General features: G+C 43.1%; 1 protein-coding gene across 4 annotated transcripts in view; it reads left to right on the forward strand.

Annotated features, from left to right (window-relative positions):
- Positions 1-21,202, forward strand: part of LOC147127121 (cadherin-18) — a 140,043-nt gene that overhangs the window by 69,992 nt on the left and 48,849 nt on the right. For 3 of the 4 annotated variants that reach the window (XM_086021594.1, XM_086021593.1, XM_086021595.1), the window contains one exon: positions 16,993-17,493. In XM_086021594.1, coding sequence (XP_085877720.1) covers positions 17,251-17,493 — 243 coding nt within the window. In that variant the 5' untranslated portion in view covers positions 16,993-17,250. Of the gene's footprint in view, positions 1-741; positions 884-16,992; positions 17,494-21,202 lie in introns of those variants that run through there. The other variant, XM_086021592.1, reaches the window with a different exon arrangement.

Raw genomic sequence — 21,202 nt, forward strand, 5'->3', positions numbered from 1 at the left:
TTTTCATATTGTTTGTTTCCAAACATTTATTTAAGTACAATTGGTATTTAACATCTTGCTGGCCGAAACCTCCGTTGTCACAATTGGGTAAATTTAATCATTTTTCCCAAGTCCATACTATTGGTGAGTCCACACGCACGTGTGCTGTTTTTTTTTTTTTTTTAACCATGCAGTTACTGTTAATGGTTAAAAAAACAAGCCTCTTTTGGGGTTTCCTGAAAAGTGATAATTCTGGAGATACAAGTATTCCGCCCAACACCAGCCATATGTACAATACTTTTTAATGTAAACCATTAAATGTGCACAGGTTTAAACTACTTAATGTTTTAGCAATAAAACATTGTTTTTGGTGAACACTTGAGCACACTATACCACTGTATTTTTAGGGCGGTGATAACGACGGTGGCGCTTGGAGAGCATGGTATTGTTTGTGGTTCTGCTTGGTGTAAAAAGTTTTTTCCAAGCATTTCCTTAAAAGTCAGGAAATTGGATTTTTATGTGTGTGTGCGTGCGGAAAATTAGAGTGGGATAACATATCGCATCCTGATCACTATCTTCTATAATCACGTGTTAACAGAGAAAGCGACGAGCCGATGAGGGAGGAGATAACGTGAGAGGTAAGTGGGCGGGGGATGAAGTGGAGGGACGAGGTGAGGCAGCGGGGAGAGAGAGGGGGCGGGGCTTGTTAGATTGACGCGAGAGGTAGCCAATGAGGAGCCGGGATAGCCTCTGGCTGGCCGCGCAAGTCCCGCAGCCGCCATCCGCGCGCACACACGCGGGGTAAGCGAGCGCGCAGACAGGCAGAGGACCACCACAAAAATGAAGGTGATGGACAATACGCTGGGGGGGCATCTTCTGGCTTTTTAGGCGGAAGCTTGGCCAGGTAAGTTCACCCCCCCACACACACACACACACTTACACATACACGCAGTCTCACATTCCCCTGGCTCGTCGATATTTAAAAGCTGCAAGTTTCTACGAGTGTGTGGGGAATAAAACGGAAATGTCACGAGAGGAGAACTTGATGATGAGGAGGACAGTGCGCACTTTTCACACCTAATGAGGATGATGAAGGCAGACGCTCCTCTTCATCCTCGGTGCGTGCGCGTGCACGTGACAAAAACGCAGAGAATGAAAGGTGCGCTGTTTCGGTGACCGCTTGATTGGTTGGTTGTGCGCGTGTACGTCGGGAGTTGGAGGACGTCCCGTGCCACGCCACGTCCAGAATTGACACGTAATTGCTGCATGAAGGCAAAGAAGGAAAGTGAGTGAGTGAGTGAGTGAGTGCTGCAGCCGCCACTGCAAAGGAGAGAACGCCTCAGTGCGTTGGTGCGCGTGCGTGCGCGCGCGGGCTCAACCGCCGTCGCCCGTTAATGTCACGTTGATTGGCTTCCACTCGGTTGTGTGCGTTTCGGCGCGCCACGGAAAGGAGTTAACGACTTTGGCGAATGTGTTACATGGGGAGTCATGCACACGCACGCGGGACACTTGGTTAGGTACACCTGCATCACTTCATCAGATCGCAAATTCTGCCCTTGTAAAGAGAAGGCAGGGTACAGGCTTATTAGTGGAGCGCGTTCATTCATTCAAGAAACAGGTTAAAATGAAAATGTGAGAATCAAGACAGCAGGATAAATGGCAAAATTAAGCAGTTCAAAACACAATGTTAAACAAAGCTGGTGGGGGGGGGGGTCTCACTTTTGATTACACTGCAGGAGAGATTATTATGTACGCTATATGTTAATGTCATAATGAGAGTTTTTTGGCATGTTGGCTTGAAGTTGGCACGTCATTTTGGCAAATTTGGTGAATCAGCAGTTTGGAGTCAAAATGGAGGTAGGGAAGTAGGCTGATTTTATAGCTGGCCTGAATGATTTAAAATGATTATAGTCACAATTTTTAAAAATAATCAACGCTACATGGGTACAAACAGGGATCCACAATCAACACACGCACATATTTTGGTAAATCACAGTTTGCGAAACAATTGAGTTTAAGAAATTGCACCTGGCCGGGCCTGAACTCTAAAATGCTTTGGATTAAAAAATAATAATCATGATAGTTAAAAAAAAAAAAAACGTCAACAACTGCATTGCTACCTTTTGTAAAAATTGGGCTACCATGCTAGCTAGCATTATCATCACTGGTAACTTCATTTACTTAGCAATTTACCAAACTTCGCCTTATTTAAACTTTTCCACCTTCCGCATCTTCCTCGTAATCGTCGAAAAATTAACTTCTTAACTTTGTGGATTCCAAAATGTCCGAAAGACTTTACTTTTCTGACAATCTGCAACAAGGTGCTTACAGAAACCAACGTCATCACCAAAAGATATTCGTGAATAGCTAAAATCCTCACGTAATTGCCATCCCGTTGCCCCAAAGGTTTATAATTGCCAATCTATGTCACAAGATGGCGGAAAAACACTACTAATGGATCTCCTCAACTCACTTCAACTTATTTCTTTGGACACCATAATGGCACAAGATGTTGGCACTGTCCTGCTCACTACCAAAAGAGGGCATACTTGTGCAATATCTTGAACTTGCTAAGTCCTGCAGTGAGGTGTCCATCAGCAAGATGACACCCCCGCTCCAGACCAAATAATTTCTCCTCATTTTCTGCCAATCTATTGACACAATAGATTTGAAGAACCGCATTCGCTTTGACACAAGCACACCTCCCACTCTGTGAGGGCCATCTCTGCCACACGCATTGTCTGCCTTTTGACTCTGATGCGCTGCTCCGATGATGTCCTGCATGCTCGTTGCGGGGGGGGGGGGGGGTGAGGTGGCGGATCTTTTGCAAGACAGTGTGCTGATATAATCACCCGAGAACGTTCCCTTGTCTGCAAAGGCCACTGAGCTAATTAGAGCCCGATTAGTCTTAACCAAGACGGGGAGTCAGGCAGAGGAAGGACTTTGAGAGCGGAGGCGCGTTCACACGTACCCGCAGCCGACACCAGCAGACCCCGTGCGGTGTCCGTGTGGGAGGTGAAATGCTACGCTCGTGGCGCCGAATGCTTATCCCGTTAGTTTTGCTTTCCACGCCAAGGCGGTGATACTCAACCATGTTGTTGTGTCACGAGAAATTATTTTCATTGGTTTGAAAAACGTCATTTACCGACTGCTGATATTGTCTCTGTTTGTCTGTCTATGCCAGTGATGTATAGTGACAGGTAGAACCCTGAAATGCTCTTTCACTAGATGGCCAAAGGTGGAATCAACCTGAATATCCACCTGTTGACATTCATACAAGTGAATAATAGCTTGTTGTTCCATTAAACAATCGCAAATATCACACTAAGTTAATTTGTGAGTGAACTGAGAAGAGATTGTCATTATTTCAGTGCACAGTGAAACTCCGTGGGGGAACCTGCAGTATTGACATGGGACAAATGAGGCGAAGGGCCGAAGTGCAGCACACCGAACCACAGGGAATAACTTTATTAATGACTTTCACATCAACTGGTACAGGTCACTTCAAAGCCGAGATAAGGAGGAGTTAACTTCACAGTCGAGGTGGCGAGACTTTGAAGATTGGAAATTTGTCTGAGGCCCAAGCCATGTCATGCTCTGCAATTCCCAGGTTGCAGATCAGGGATGCTCACACATCATTTTTGTCACACTTCATTGTTGTCTTAATCCACAATTCTCAGAGAGTAGAACAGGGAAGTTCCAACAGCCGCAGGGATAGGCAAAGAGTGCGAAGGTGAAATTTAAGGTTAGAGGCGGAAGGTAGAGGGCGTTCATGGGATGGTGGTGTATTGCCTTGCGTGGATGATTGTCAAACAATCTTGCAATGAGTGATTCATCAAGAAAGACTTAACTAAGTGGATGTGGCTGATTGGTCGAGGCGGACGTGGCTGACCATTGCTGACTGATTGTGACACCGATCCTCCATATTTACTCAAAGGCTCACCCTTTTGTTTTTTATGCACAGGCAAAGTGCTTATAAATATTTATTTATAAGATAAATATGCATTCTTGGGGCCAATTTACTATGTTGTCGTGAGGGGAGGAGCTTCATTTAGTCATGCCATGGCCTTCTCTAATACAAAAAGTGCTTTGCTGCCATTTTGTACAAACCTTTTGGCCGGGCATCAATTAGTGGCAAATTTTCACTAAGCCCTCGCAAATTTCGGGGAACTATACAGTGTGTAGTCACTATTGGCAATAATTAATGTCAAGTAGGAATGATGAAGTGATACAGTTTCAAGGCAGTTTCAAGGGACAGGCTACAATTCAACCACGACCCTAAGAGGGAAAAGTGGATACAAGCTGAGTGATACATACAACGCCTCACTATGTATGACTGTATGTACAAATGATCAAACAAATAAAAAAAAAAAATGAAACCAAACATGCAGCTGTTATCAGTTCCCATTTTCCCACAATAGGATCAAAGGTTGTAGTCATTATGGAAAATCGACGATGGCATCAATGGAAACATCATAGCACTTGTCCAAGAAGATGGCTTTCATGTCTTCACTCAAAAAGGGGGCATGTTAGCATGCTGTCTGGGGACTTCCAGGCTATGCTGCGATGTCTCAGGGTTCATTTTTTTTCTTCTTTGGAATTTCATTTGCAGGGTTCACGCTCAGGGAATTGCAGCTTGGAGACAATCAGGCGGAAAGTGCCCAGTTGGAATGTAATGCCGACATGCATCTATCTCAAAATGTCCTTGCATATGCAGACATCCAAACGACAAATAAATTAACTCCACAAGTATCAACAATGGGGGGAAAAAAATCTGTGATCTAGTGTGACATTTAATGTCACACATATTGATTGACACACTACACCCTGCTACACCCTGATTCCCATCTGAAGACATCCAATTCCGTGTGTCTTCTTTTCTTTAGCCACCATGATTCACAGATTTGACACTTGAGAGTCCAAAAATATCGGACTTCTGACACTTGAACCATGCCGTGTGAATTCATCCTGAAAATCCAATCGAAAACAGATAATATAATTGATTAGATCATTGACTTTATCTCAAAGTCTGGCATTCATCTTAAAAAAAGGCTGCCATGAAGTTACATATGAGGCTTCAAAAAGAAGAAGGTTTCTCTGCCAAAACGCCGAATGGCTCATTGACAAGACGGATAGTGCCGTCATGCATTCAGCGGCAATCTTATTTCAGTGCTCATTTAGAGGGTATTTGGGGAATGAGGTTGAGGGTGTTCAGAAAAGTGAGACGGATGTTGATCAGAAGTGTCGTCGGTGCAATCTTGTAAATCCCGAGTGCAACAAATTCAATAATCCATGCCTTCTAATGCAGAGCGAGATACAAACGATGCATGGAATTTGTGTCATTACACTTCTTATCAGTCATGATGGAAACTGACACGCCAAGAAATGACAAACCGTTAAAAACATTGAGGAGGTTGAGGTGCTAGAATGCATTGTACCTGGCAGGAAGCACAAAGATGAGCGAGAGGAATAGAGAGTTCCGCCGAAGTCAAATGTTTTGGACATGAAAGTCTCTCAGTCATTTGGGTCATTGTAAGGCTGTCACATGATCCAGCGAAGACGGGCTTTCTTCAGGTCCCGAGTGTTGCCGGAATTGTAGGAGAGTTTACCCCTTCATGGCCCTGAGGAAAGAAACATCCTGGCATTGGATACGAGTCATGACCATCAAACCATCATAGATCCAGGCTTTGAGCATGAAGTCCACCAGTCAGATGGAGCCATTTGGTGTCAATATTTTTGAGTTTAAATGTGAACTTGAGTGCCATTGGGCAGGTTAGTGCAAAGACAAATTCATCACGGTGATTTAGGAAAGACCACCCTTGTATGACATTACAGGCTATCTTGATTGAGTAATGAAAGCTAAACCCTGGCAGGACTTGAACTGACGACGGTTTGGTAGGAAATTCTCACTCATGCCCGGAAACTACGTCGTAGTTGGCATCTGGCTTGAGCTGTTGCGACGTGTCCGCCATCACTTTCGAAGTTTGGCCGACCGTTGGCTTAGTGTTTTGAGCCACAAAAAGTCATCTCATGAAGATCTTGGTCACATCACAGCAAAATGGCTGAAAATATGAAGGGGATCTGATGGGATCAGTCAGAATTTCTCCATTTGTTTGAGACTCCTGGGACCAGGGCATCATTGGGTCAATGCGTCTTAGAACAATGCATCACTGGGTCAATGCATCCTGGCACCAGTGTATTATTGGGTTAGTGTGTCTTAAAATCAGGCAAGTTTCGGATTAGTGCATCATGGGTATGCTATTTGGTCAATGCATCTGGGGAACAGTGCATTAGTGGAGAATGCATCATTCGCTCAATGCATCTTTGGACTAGTCCATTACTGGGTCAGTGCATTGAGTCACTTTCTTTCAGGATCAATGGGAACGACGCATAGTGGACCAATGAATATGTGGGATTCATGTGTCTAAGGACCAGCGCGTCAAAGCATCGTCGGACCAGTACGTCACTGGGTTATTAACAAGTCGATGCATCATGGTGTCAGTTTCACCTGCAAATTTTGTGGTTTCGGCATGCCGTAGGTACGGACTGTTGAATTTGCAGTTTGTTGAATTTGTCTTCCTGAGAAACCTCATCTATGTGAACTCATGTGTCACTCATCTGGAAAACTGAATTTCTGCCCTTTCACAAAAGTTACAAAATGAGATGGACTCATGATCAGGATTTGTCCCCTCTGCCACCCAAAGTTGACTTCTCCCTCTTACAAGATACATTTACAAGAAACACCTCTTGTCACACATCAGCTAATCACAGTGGTCAATTTTAGGGACACGATGTGACAATTTTAGATGCAGTCCGGAGTCCTCGGTCACCGCGTCACTGGGTCCACGTGTCAATGACCATCCGTCATTGTGTCAGTGCATCACTGAACCAACACCAAAGAGATCAATCATATCCATCTTGAACGCATAATACAGTGTAAACAATATATCACGGGTCCATTTTAACACGGGGCTATTATTGTAACAAACATTGCATGAAGGGTGCTATCATAAGGCAAACAAGCCATAATGAGATGGGGTAGCTACACTAGCGTTGATTCTCGCCTGCAGTGCAATGCTGATATGAAGCTCCTCTCTGTTCCTCTCTGCATAGTTGCCTCTTTTCATTTTTTTTTTTTTTTTGGTTTGAAATGTGTCTTATCCAAACATGCAAAGCGAGTCACGGCCCAGCATGGTGCATGAATATTTGATGTCCTATTAGGTGAGCCTAGTTTTTTTGTGTGTGAGTGGGGGGGCGTGTGCATGTGTGTGTGTGTCATACTCGTTGCGTTTGCAGCCTTTTAAATGGCGCTTAAAGGATCCGCCGTCATTACGTAATGGCAGCACATTGCTGCTCGGCATTCTGGGGCATGAAAATGTGTCAGAATGGCTAGTGTGTGTGTGTGTGTGTGTGTGTGCGTGAGTGTGGGTGTGCGTGTGTGTGTGTGTGTGTGAGCGGTTTTGTCTGTTTCAGCAACTCCTCCAGTACAGAACTATTACATAAACTGCTAATTTTCATGATTTACACATTTAATTTAGTTTTTCAAAGCATGACTAAATTGGATTATTTGGTGGTGTCGTCCCAACACAGCAAAGGCGGAAAATTGCAATTATCAACAAATCACTTCAGGAAGGAAATCTTCATGTTTAAAAAATACTCCACGAGGGTTCCACTCATCCATTTTCAATAGTGCTGATTTTTGTAACGCTGCTCAGCGGGAGCTGTTGGAGTCTATCCTTCGAAGAAGAAGAAGAAGAAAAAAGAGTATCATTGCTCCTTTGTGCGTCTTCTTCATTTGCTCATGCTCAAAACAGTCATCATCTTGAAACCCGAACCCTAATTTGGAACCATTGTCTAATGTTGAAATGCTGATTGAGTACACTAGTCCTGTCTTCAAACCCTAATTCACACTTCACAACCCTAACCCAAGTTCTGAAAACCTCATTTGAAACCCTAACCTCAAAGACATCCATACCGTCTGGTAGTCTTCTTTTCAATTTGCTCAGATGATTTTGTGAACGCTGCAAACTGCGGGCTTGAGCACGCCCCCCCTGCGAAGCGAGTAACCCAAAGCGCCGCACTGATCAAACCTGTCACTGACCGACCGACTCGCTCTTGACACGCAACAGTGAGCGGAGGCGCCATAATTGGAGCGAGGCCAGCGCTCCATAATGGGGCGTGGGAGAAGGACCGAGCGCCTCCACTAATTCAAAGATGGACGAGGATGAGGCTGAGGGCGAGGATGAGGCTGAGTGCGAGGATGAGGATGATGAGAGCGAGTGAGGGCCATCCACTCCTCTCTCATTTCAGCTTGAGTCCAGCAAAAAATGACCAAGTGTGGAAATAAGACGGCGTACTGAGTTTATCCTAACCCAACGTTCCCTCTAACATCAGAGCAGTGCTTTTCTTCTATAAAATACCAACAGCAACAATGAAAATGTGCTTTTGATGGCACAATAATTTGTTTAAAAATACCACCAGTGTCAAATTTTCCAATTGAAAAACTTTACAAACTATTTGCATGCTATAATAGTAGTAGTATTTAGTAGTGTGTGTGCATGCATCGTGCCGTTTGTGTGTATTTACATTAACTCATTGCTTGTTCTTCTACATTGAATTTATCCTTGTCATTTTTTTTCTCTTTTGTGACACTTTGTAGTAGATTTAACATGACAAACACTAGTGATCAATCACTAGCTAATTGTATTGGTCTAAATTTTCAGAGATTTAAAATGATTACAATTAGCTAACAATTTTTATTTCACCGTAGACACACAGTTGTGTAACTTAGTCAGTACTTTGAACTTAACTGCCTATTTTTTTTCCTGTGCCCAGTTCAAAGTCATGTCGCATGTCAAAATGTTGCTTTGGCGCCATCTGCTGGTATTTTGGAGCCAAGCACAATATTGAACTGAGTGTAGGAGCTTATTTTCATTTGCTTTGACTAATAAAAAACAACAAAGTGCTTTGGCGCTAGCTAACAAAAATATGTTTTATATATATATATATATATATATATATATATATATATATATATATATATATATATATATATATATATATATATATATATATATATATATATATATACATACATACATACATACATACATACATACATACATACATACATACATACATACATACATACATACATACATACATACATACATACATACATACATACATACATACATACATACATACATATATATACATACATACATACATACATAAGTGAAATTGGATAATGGTTTGGAATCACTGCAATAAGCCCCGATGGCGTCAGACATGGCTCCGTTTGTGTCGACGAGTCGGCGTGGTGTAGCTAGGACAAAAAAAAGGCATCGCAGGAGCAGTACAAATTGAGAAATAACGATCGGGAATCAAAGAGAAAGCCACCGCTGCCGTGGCTGCCGAGAATAATGAGGATGAGGAATATTACAAAAAAAAAAAACAAGTCTCGCAGTTTGCAGGGGAGGACGTACCGATTGATGTCTGGGCAGCAAAAGTCAGTCCGATCCTGATTGGCTGAGCTTTTACATGGTAACGACAAGACAAAATAACATACGTTTGCCAATTTATTAGGTACACCTGCACGTATACATTCTCGAGATGAACCCAGCCTTGAAGCCATTCTTTGAGGTCTTAACCTTGGAAACCCTATTCCTGTCTTAAAACTCTAATTTGAAACTGTACTGTCAAAGTTTTCTTTTAAGTACTTGAATAATGTTTGTTGTTTCCATATGAGCTGTTACTCCGCAAATGGAAATATTTCAATGTACGGCTATTTTCCACCATACTCGTAGTTGCTGTGCAGATGTTCCCTGCGATCCGTCCAATCATGGTGCGGCGGTTTGACGAGCCCGCTTCTACCGAGCGCTTTGTGGGATTTGAGTGATCCTCCGCCAAGCGGAACAAGGAAGAGAGGAGAAGCAACCGGGACCATGCCGGATGGAAATGTATTCATTTCGCCCATAACACCTTCGCCATTATGCGTGCACGTCATGAAGCAGGCGCAGTCTGGACAAGCAGGTGGGCTTCGCAAAGCGGGAGGCGGGGGCGCGCCAGTTAGTTTCAAGCCAGAGTTGGTGTTCCAAATTAGGGTTTCAAGTCTGGCTAGGGCTTCAAATTGTAGCTTGAAAGCAATGGTGAAGGTTTCAAATTATGGCTTGAAGCCAAGCTAAGGGTGTTAAATTGCAGCTCCAAACTTGAGTTAAGGTTTGAATTAGGGTTGTAAACTTGGGTTACAGGTTCACATTAGTGCTTTAAGCCAGGGTTAAAGTTTGAAAGTAAGGTTTCAAGGCATGGTTAGGGCTTTAAATTGGGCTTGCAAGCTACGGTTGGAGTTTGCAAGTAGAGTTTCAAGACTAAGTTAGGGTTTCAAATTTGGGTTTCAATGCAAGTTTAGGGTTCCTAACCCGAGTTTGATGAGCCACTATTTGTTGTTTTTTTCTGCAATTAGCAAAAATGCAAAGTGTCAGCAGAGGCAGACGTGACAGTTGGCTTCCAAAAGTTTGTTGTGCCGCAACCTCCCGAGAGCGAGTGGATGCGTTTTCTAACTTGGCAACTGGGTCACGCTCGCACATACACACATGCACACACACTCAAATAACTGGTGTGCACAACTAAACAGAAAAAAAACTAGAAAAAGAAAGAAAGAAAAGCTCATCAGCGAGCGCAGATACGGTTTGCATTTGTATGCTTGCAAATGAGACTCGTTGACAACATCTGGCAAACACACGATGCGCTCGCTCACTTTGCATTTTATATTTAGCCAAAACCTCCAGCACACTTTTAATTCTTTAATGTCATCGGAGGAAATTGCAACCCTGAAAATAGGGTGAAAGTGAAATGCAGGCATGTGTGTCATCCCATTCAAAATTTGAAGGCTTCAAATTCAACATTTACATCTTATGTTAATTTTACGTTTAGAATGTTAAGGTTTGAAGCCAAGGTTAGGGCTTCAAATTTGTCTTTAAAGCCAAGTTTGGGTTCGGGCTTCAAATGAGGATTTAACATGAGGATTAGGGTTTCAAATTATTCTATGAAACGAATGGTAAGGTTTCAAATTAGACCAAGATACATTCTTCAAATTAGGGTTGGGGATTTTTAATTCAAACCAGGATTAGGATTAGATGAAATTAGCTTTCCCAGCCAGGGATATTGTTTCAAAGTAGGGTTTGTAGTCAGGTGATGGTTGATTAGTGTTTCAGAAAGAGATTTTCAGCCACAGTTCGGTTATCTGATTAAAGATTCAATAGCTCATTGGTGGCGAGAGTCAACAGATGGCGTTTTGGAGCATTTTGGAGTGTGTGGCTATTGTTTTGGTGATTGTGGCGGTGACATGCCAAACCCCGTCACTCCCCAGCTGGGAGTCATGCAGGCCCAGTAGCTTCAGAGCTAATCTGTGCTGAAAAAACCTGCTGCTCCTTGCCAGAGTGGAGACTTGAGCAGAGCCTCAATCAAATCTAGTATTTACCCATTTTTTTAGGAATGTTCGGGACATAATCAAATGCCAAATTATGCAGAATTTTGCCAAACATCACTTTTCCGGGAATGCAGCTTTGCAATTTTTGCATACTGAGCTCTAGCAAAGCCACCCATGTCGGCAGGTTAAAGTTCTTCAGTCTTAAACGAGTGCTTTTATCAATCCTCCTACTGTGCCAAGACTTTCATTGGAGCGCAATGGCAAAAACTTTCATCCCAGCAGGAGTTTTTCATGCTACTCAGGCAGAGCACAGAAGAGCGCAGCAGCGGCGTTAGCCAACAAGCAGCAAACAGCTGGACACAAATGGAAAAGAGAGTAGAATAAGACGGGCTCAATTTACTGGGCCGTGTGTTTGCCGCTACCGCGCCACTGCCGGTTTACAACGCACGTCTCACTTTTCTTCTTCAACTTACTTGAGAACTTCATGCAAACGGATTGTAGCTGCAAGAGAAAATGTAGACTCCTTCGAGCAGCAGGGTGCACAAAGTGTGTTAGTAGCACCCCAGACTTTGGAAGATTCAGACCCTGAAGCCGGTTTAGATCAGCAGCATGTCTATCAAGAGGAGATCCACAAAGAAAATCGCAAGAAGCCTTTCCTGAAAGGACACAGGAAGTCAACCATTTTGGTTTGAAGTGGCATGGTGTTCTTCCAAGATGACCTTAACCTAGAGATTTTGTCCAAAACCCTGAAGAAATTTGAACCGGAAAACGGGTCAGGTGAATTTGCCAGAAATTTGAATTTTTTTGTTGTCGTGTTTGGCCGGAGCATTCTGTTGGATTCTGATTGCAACCGTTTTTGAGCCTCATTTAGTAATTAGCTGGATGACGCTAAATGTTGAATCATTTTAGTTTTTTGTCATTGAAGGTACACCAAGTCAGCAAGGTTAGATCGATCGGATACTTGCTATCAAACACACAAAATGTTTGAAAATTCAGCCTCTAAAGCCAGTTTCATTTAGCAATACAAAATTTGGTAGGCATGTTTATCATGAGTAGACACAAGAAATCTCAAGCAGCCATGTGCTCATTTTGGCAACTTGCAAAGATCCTTCAAAAGACTAACGTGTCCAAAATATTTTGTCCAATTTTGGCCAAATTCTAAACACGTCCATCACACAGCTGGACAATGCAAAATGCTATTTGTAGCATGTGTGCACAATTTGATGGATTGCCACAAAATGTTTGGTTTCATTTTACAACATGAATATGGTAGGCATATCTTGAGCCGACCCACTCAGTATCATAGGCAGTTTGCAACAGAGAGACTGGAAGGGTCACAGAAAGGCATAACGGTGTACCTCCTTGGCAATATATTGTTGGATTCATGTTGTGAATTTTATTGAAGGATTGGTAAATTCCGTTTTCTGGTTCAAATGCATTGTCTCAATGCACTTGTAATTCTTTGTCATTCCTTGGATTCTTAGAACTGAAGCATCAACAGGGACCACCCGCCCGTGGGGCTTTTAAATGTCTACATGGCTTTTAAATGTCTTAATGGGAACAGTTGAGTGTGTCTCTCTCGCCATGGTGGCCCCTCCCACTCGCTGACATGTTCCGGCCATCAGTTGTTTGTTGTTTAGCATCAGCGGGTGCTCAGCGTGCAGCCGACCATTAGCTGTTAGCGGCAGCGACGGGGAGGCATGTCCCCCTCCGAGCGGGACCGACATCTCTCCGTCTTTTATTTGCCCTCGCAGCTGGTGGGCGTCCCGCGGTGCTGTCAGAGGTGGCGGGCAGACGTGCGAGGACTGTTGGCCGAACCCAAGCTCGGGTCTAGTCCAATTGAAGTTGTTTACATGACCACTTGATTCGCCGTGATTCAAAATTCCTGTTTGCATGAATAAAACAGAAGGCGGAGACCAGAAACAGATTTTTTTTTTTGTGGGCTCTGACAGCGACGGCGGACGCCACGGTTCGGACATGGCAATATAAACAAGAAAAACAAATAAACACTGCTTTGCATGGCTGGAGGGCATAAAATGACTTCTTCTGGGATTCTCAGAGGCAAAAGTACAAAAGGCTCTTGTTAAATTATTGAAGATGTCATCCTGACCTAGTCTCCTGTGTAAAGATAGCTGAAGGTTCCGCCGAAGCGACAAAACGCACGCTCTCCACTGGCGCACCTCAACAAACCCCGAAATAGCAAAACCGTGCTGCGATGTTCCAACTCAGCTCCGACTGTGAACATCAGCTTTAGACCTGTGCCCCCGTTGATGTTGCACAAGTTGCACAAAAAGACGTGGTTCCACCTTGGATTGTACTCCTATACCCAGATCAGAGAGTTACCGCTTTGATGACTTGACCTGACAAAAATGCTTGAGACTCAACATCTCTCTTCACAAAGATCAGATACTGCAGGTAAAACTGCATTTGACTTAACCTGGGACTTCACTTGACTTGTCTGAGGAATTGACTTGACTTGCAATAACTTTGACTTGAAGTCACTTGGCTTGCCCCAGATGGAATGACTCGGGACTTGGTTGAGATTTGAAGGCTAAGAACTAAAAACCTCTTGAGACTTGAAGCTATCGCTGCTATTCCAACACGGACAACAGTTGGAATAAAATGGTGACTGCTGTCCTAGGCTCCAACACATGTTGACCTCATAAATATAATTGTCTGATCAACGCTTCTCTGCCACACGACGGGTTCGGATTAGCGGGAAAAAGGCGGGATTTGTCTGTTTCTCTACCTTTGCAGACAACAATCTGGACGCAGATTACATGTGTTGTCGTCGAGTGTTTATCCCCAGATGCTTAAATTCGGCGCGACTTGCCTTCCGTCGGGCCGAGGCTGGCGGCGGGGAATCGTCCGTCAACAAGCGCGGCGGTGCCTCTTTAGCGTCACTAACAAGCGTCGTGCGGGATTAGCCGTGCCGTCTAAGCAAAAATCTAATCAACACATATGAATTATTTATAGACGCAGGGAAATAATTCAGCCATTATCGCTTCGCAGTCGCAAATTACTTGGCAGTCAACTTTTGTTTCCCGTGACAAAACAAATATGCAGTACACAAATCTCAGTGTTGCAAATTAATTGAAGAAATGCCACATGAAAAAATTGATTCAGAATCTAAACCTTAAACTTGTCAGTGTGCATTGGGCAAAACTGTACTGATAATCATTTGATCTTTGTAGTTTTCGCTTAGCTTTGCCTCCGGTCAGTCCTTGCGGAATCGCTGTTTGGTGACGTCACAGTACAACCGAGCCGGTGAGGTGTGTTCGCTGTCCCCGTCCACGCCGTGTTTTTTCCAGCGATGCAAACAGACACAAGACTTTTATATTCCTGTCATTGTACCTCCAAATTTAATGAGCACCTCCACATTGACTTTGCACAGACTTTTTTTTTCCCAGACTGACAAAAGGTTTCTTTGACTTTGTGTCTGGATGACAGTCCCACTTGTAGAGTGAAGCTTGTCAGCAAAATTAGTTGCCGACATTTTTTCAATGTTTTTGTCTTGTGATTTCAGAACCTCAGCGATGTTTGAGGCCAGCATCAGTTGCTTGCTGTGACACCCAGACATTCAATTCACAACAAATCAAAAGACCATAATTCCCTGAGTTACTTTTTGATTTCTGTGCGCACAAAAAAAGTTGTGAATAAAATCGCACTCTGCAATTAATTGAGCGAACGTCACAGGAGCACAAACTTACAAGGCACACAATGCAGTCTTGCTGGAGGCTGCTTAAAGGGAACAGGGGCCGTATGGACATTATTTAATACAATAGCAAAACAGAACACACTTTTCAGGACAAAAATGCACACAAATCAGCAAATAAGATTTAGTTCGAGTTAGTTGAGTAACTTTAACATCCCCGCACAGTTGCCCCTAGCACACACACAGAAAAATACAAAAAAAAATACACTTTATAGAATAGTTGAGGATTTTATATTAGGGTTTGAAGCAAAGGATTACAATCAGGGTGCCAAAAGTGGCTGGGGGTTCAATTTTAGTTCGACATTCAGGTTAGTGTTTAAAGTCAGTGTTTTGAATCTTGGTTAGCGTTCCAGACTACGGTTAAGGCAGTGTTTTTCAAACTCTGTGCCGCGGCACACTGGTGTGATAAATATTGTCAGGTGTGCCGTGGGAAATTATCTAATTTGTGTACCTATGCGGTCTAGCGCCTGGCAGCGTAATCATATCTTTACTACATTGTAGTACTCTTCCATACCAGCAGGTAGCAGCAGCAGCAGCAGGTAGCTAATTTTCTTTGTTTAGAGACAAGCAAATTAGTGACGCGTGTTTATCCAAACAGGCCCATGTTTCACACTAAGTATCGATGTGAAACATTATAAAATATGTTTTCTTTGTGCTTATTTCATTCCTATTCAAGACGTTATAATATAACATCATTCTTCAATGTTAAAAAAATGCTTGTTAGTGAAAACATGGCCATCCCGGCCCGACTGTCCCTTTAAGTCCGAAGGTTGTGTGCCGACATTGCTATACGAGATGGGTGGCAGGTAGCACGTCTAACATACACGGCATCATCTGACTGTGAATGTTTCTTAGACGAAGGAGCAAAAACGTCAAACTTAAATAGCGAGATTTATCATATTGTAGCGTCTTCCAGGAACATGCCGTCAGACGTAGTTTAATTATCACGTTTTTGTTAATCCAAGTACAATTGCTCGCGCTCTTCTTTCTCCGTTGCTCCACTCTGCTGCTTGGCGTACGATGCATTCATGAACCACCACGATAACCCAATTCGTTACAATATGCTGTTGAACATTCAAAGATTTCAATGCCTAAAAAGTGTATGCAATTTCATAAAGTATTGTGAAAGTTACTGTATTTTTTTTCATTATAAAAATAGTTTTAATATAGTTAGCAATAATTGTAACTGTTATTGTATGTATTTTTTTCATCACAAAATGTGTATGTATGTACTGTAATGACAACTTGGCCTTAACTTGAATACTTAGATGTGTCATAGGATGTTGCTGCTGAGTGTTTAAAGATTTCAGTGTCTTAATGATTTACAAAATCTTTATTGTTATGATATTGTTACTGTTATTGTGTATTTTTTATTCTGGTGTAATTTCTTAGAATATCAACCGAATGGTTCGCTTTTATTTATTTTTCCAAAAAAAGTACAGTTTACTTGAAATCTTTTCAAAATAAAAATATACAAAAAAAAAAAAAACAATCTGTTTTTTTGGTTCATATTATGATTTCTTGTGACATTTAGGCTTTTAAATTAAGGTTTTATGATGGAGTTAGGCTTTCAAATTTGTGTTTTAATCCTGGGTTAGGTGTACAAATTAAGGCTTCAAGCCTCACTTAATATTTAAAGTTGGGGTTTGTATTTTGTAAATATTTTTTTCAAAAATCCAAGTTATGGGTACAAATTCCTGTTAAAATTTGGAATTAGGATTTCAAGAGAGGGTTATAGCTTTAATTTATAGTTTTGATCTTGGAGTAAGGTTTCAAATTAGGGTTTCAAGACAGGTTTAGTCTTTTAAATTCGGTTTAGAATGATACTCAAATGATAATCCTGTGTTTGCTTTGCTCTCTCACACAGAATAACCATCATGGCTTGTGGGATTAACCTCCTCCATAACTAGAATCGTCCACGCCTTGACATCCGTGGCTCTGTTGGGAAATTCCATTATGTAAAAAAGTCGCCTCACTTTTTGGACCATGACCTTGCCTGGATTTACTGGGACCGCTCTTCTCCTCATTGGGATTTAAAGTTTTGCCTTGGGAGAGGTCGGCAGCAGTGGCGTCTGCGAGGAAATTCCGGTCTTGGAGCGCTGGGATAATATTACGAGACGCCACCATGAGGATAGCCGGCACAGGCGGGCTCTGCCCCGTCCTGGTCTGCCTCTGCTTCATCCAGAGGGCCCATGGGGCCAGCCACCATCTGCCCGCCAGAGTGCTGTCCCGGAACCCCGGCAGGAACCAGAGCAAACTGGCCAACGGGGAGACGGAAGTGCACCACAGGCCCAAACGGGGCTGGATCTGGAACCAATTCTTTGTTTTAGAAGAACACATGGGGACAGAGGAGCAGTACGTGGGAAAGGTAAGGACAAGGAGCGGATACATTCTCAACCTGTTTGAGGAACTCTTGAATAGTACTCACAAGGCAAATTTGACCTGTTTTGACATTTGAAACATCACATTGTTTGGTAGTCGTGTTAGTAATCGAAAAATGAGCGAAAACACAAACACACTTCAGTGATCATATCAAAACAACCACAAGATCAGATTTATACGAGCGGAAAACAACTTCAGATTGAAGGGTTGCATGCTCCAAGCAGACCCAGAGAAAGCTTTTCCATGCTTTTATCGCTTGATTATCGTAATGGTTTTCTGACTGGACTCCCCCAAAAGAGTATCAAAGAGCTGCAGCAAGAGATCAGAGGATTTACACTGGCTCCCACTCAGTTGTAGAATAGATTTAAAAATTCTGCTAGTGGTTTATAAATCACTCAATGGTTTGGGCCTTGAATGCATGAAAGAAATGCCAATGGAATAGAAACCCAGTAGGGCTTTGAGGTCATTTAGTGGAGCCCAGAATTTGCCTTCAATGTCCTCTTTCTATGGAATGGCTCAATCTTTGGGACCTTGAGTCAGCATGTATTCTGCTGCTTAGTTCTGACTTGCACAGTCATTTGGCGGCATTACCCAGTCTACATGTCAGTTATCGGCATCACCAAGTCTCCAGCTAGCATGTAGCGCCTCGTAAGACGTTTCCGCAGGTTTTCAGGGCCACGAGACTTGCGATTCGCTGACATATTTTGTTTTTGTGGAGGTGGCCCACATGCTGCGTTCAGGTAGATTGCAACATCAGCATTCCGCCACCTTCTCATCTTGTGATGTGGAAATGCGTCTCTCCTTTTTGTGTTTGTTGTGCTGTCATTAGGACGACTGGCAGAATAAAGCCAGCGATGTTTTATTCCGTGTGATTAATGAGGACGCCGCTCCACGAGGCAGAGTAGCCCTCCATGTGGAGCATCCTTAAACCGAATGATTAGAACCCGGGCTCTCTGCGGGAAATGAAGCCAGATTTGATCTCTGGGAAATGAAGAACGGTGGCAGAGGACACCAGCAGGCTGCTTTGTGCGGAATGTCATTTAAAAGTTGTCCCTCGCTGTGCTCCAAAGACACTAGTGGGTGTTGTTCTGTCGGGTGACTGGTCGTGACTTGTGTTGGCTCCACCATGAGCCACGGGGAGTCAGTTAAGTCCTCTTGCTTTGCAGATTGCCCGCCCTTATCTCCCCAAATGTGAAAATGTGTTTCTCCGCTGCGCTGATCATTATTCGAGGCACTCAGGCGCAGGCTAATCCCCTCAACTGCGCTGCCAGAGCCAGAGAGACAGCATACTGACTGCACATATGTCTGTATTCCAGCCCGCTTTGGAAGTGGGGAAGAAAGAAAAGCGGGATGATGTGCTTGGGAAAAGGCAACTGCAAATATCACTTTCCGCCTCAAAAGTCTGTTTATTGAATCAACGGATGCCGGGTGTCCTTGCCAGGCGGGTAAAGCCGCAATGCAAGGTTGAATCCTGTTTTTGCTAACATCATGTGAAGCACCAACACATCCGAAACAGACAAAATTCAGTCAACATCTTGTCCTGTGCTCACTGCAACAAGGCTATTTAGTTAGCTCACTAACAAAAACCGAGTCAAATTGTCCTGGTGATTTGCAGCGCAAAAAAACGGTTTTGAAGAAAGGTTGTTGTAATTGGTCTCGGATTGGAATTAAATGAAACATTCAAAAACACAATGCAGTTTGAAACACATTTGTCCTCGTCTGCCTTGCCATAGCCTACTTCCAGAAAAGGACTTTTGGCCAAATAATCTCATGAACCTTAAAAACCTGAAAAAACATGACATGCTAATATTGGAGAGCCATTAAAACGAGGACATCTGATTGTCATGTTGACTGAATGAAGAGTGAGGAAGACAATATTTATGGCTCCGCACAAATCGGTGGTGACTCAAATTGAGTTACGAATTGCCCCTGGGAAACAAACGACAAAGAAGAATTTTCGTATTCCGCTAGCTAGAACGAGGCTAGTTCAACACAACAGGGATGGATTCAAAACAGGAACAAAGAGAAAAAAACATCCTGGTTTGGTGGTTTCTGCCATTGGTCAGGGTATGGCACAGGATCCTGAGATTAGAAGTTATTTTAAACTAAAAAAAGATGTGTTTTCCAGCTAAGGAAACAGAAACCGCTGACCAGCATTCCCGAAATGGGACCTGTCCGTGAAAGAGGCCACACACTACATTTTTTTCCATCACAGGTTTTGTTTGCATTGTACTTGCTGATGTAAGGCTTGGAAGGTTTGGTGTTGTGCAGTTACTGAGTCAGCAGAGCATTGGACTCTTTTTTTTTTTGGGGGGGGGTGGAGCATCGACAAGCTCGCTCTGCAAGTTACTCTGCGGTCTGCAGCTCAGTGACTAAGTCCAAGCTGCGGCTTCCCAAAACACCTACGTTCTGCAATGACACCACTGAGAGTTGATGGTGCACGATCACACCACTGAGTTGATGGTGCACGACCAACGAAGGGATTCAAACATTGTGTAAGTAATGTAATCTGCAGACCCTTTTCACCACAGCATCACTTGTGGGTGGCAGAATACGGCACTTTCTCTGATGGCACAGTAAACAAACCATTGTGTGTCGTATGATAAAGGCAAAGCCATTGAGAAAATCGGGTAAATGGCTTAGATGATGATTTTAACTTTGCCCAGAAGGAGACAGAACACTGATTGTAATTTATTATTTCAACAAGTGAAGTTGGTTTAGAAATAGACGAGGTGGAAATTCAGACATGGTTAACATGATTTAGTGACTGGCTAATTAATTGCCTTTCCTGTCACCCAGATTAATGGCAGAGATGTGTTCTTTGGACAGGGACATGGAGAGAGCTTTGTAGCCAGTGTTGACGTTAGCTAGCAGGCAAGCCTAGTTTTAATAAGTTACTCAAAGTCAACCCAAAATTACAGTTAGGAATGGGCTTCAGATGCACTGCCCAAGTGAAGTGGACAACCAAAAAGAGAGCATCAGTTGTCAGTTGGGTTCAACATTTTCAGAAAAACTAGAACAAAATGCTTCAGAGTCCAGTTACCTCAGTTCAAGATTTGAGGATTGGATCCATGACCTGGGTGACTGAGGATAGACACAAATACATACATACAACTTCAGTCCGACGTTGATTTAATGTCAGAGGACCCCCAACAACGAAGGCCGATGCACTTGTCGATACCGTCGATTAAATCAGGTGACGGCTGCCGCTTTGACATTGGAATGCGGGTACGCAAACGCTTTGATGGAGTCACTCTTGCAAAGTGTCGCGTGTAACTCCCCAGGCGTGGTTGGCGATAAGTGTAGATGTGTCTGAGGATCTGACGCTAAACAGATGATAAAACTTCAACCATCCTCGACCACGTGTGAGAGAAAAAGCAGCTGATGTGTGCATGTTTCCTTTTGATTCATGTGTTTATTAACAAAAAAGACAATAATGTTACATTTGAGATCATTTAATGCCATCAAATTAACAGATGTCACTAAGTAAATTGAGTTACGATCTTGGCTCAAGGAATGATTTAGAGGGTGAGGGTTGGTTAACGCTAATGAAAGTTAACCCTCTAGAAATGGTCAATCAAAGCGTGAATACAGTACTAATATGTATATGTCTATTTTTGGGACATTTGTTTGTGTGCTGTTATTGCTGGGAGCAAAAAGAAACAGCAAATCCTGGGCGATGAGAAAAGCGGTAG

This window comes from Filicampus tigris, chromosome 21 (genome assembly GCF_054856515.1).
Source record: "Filicampus tigris isolate MCC_2025a chromosome 21, RoL_Ftig_1.0, whole genome shotgun sequence".
Lineage (NCBI taxonomy): Eukaryota > Metazoa > Chordata > Actinopteri > Syngnathiformes > Syngnathidae > Filicampus > Filicampus tigris.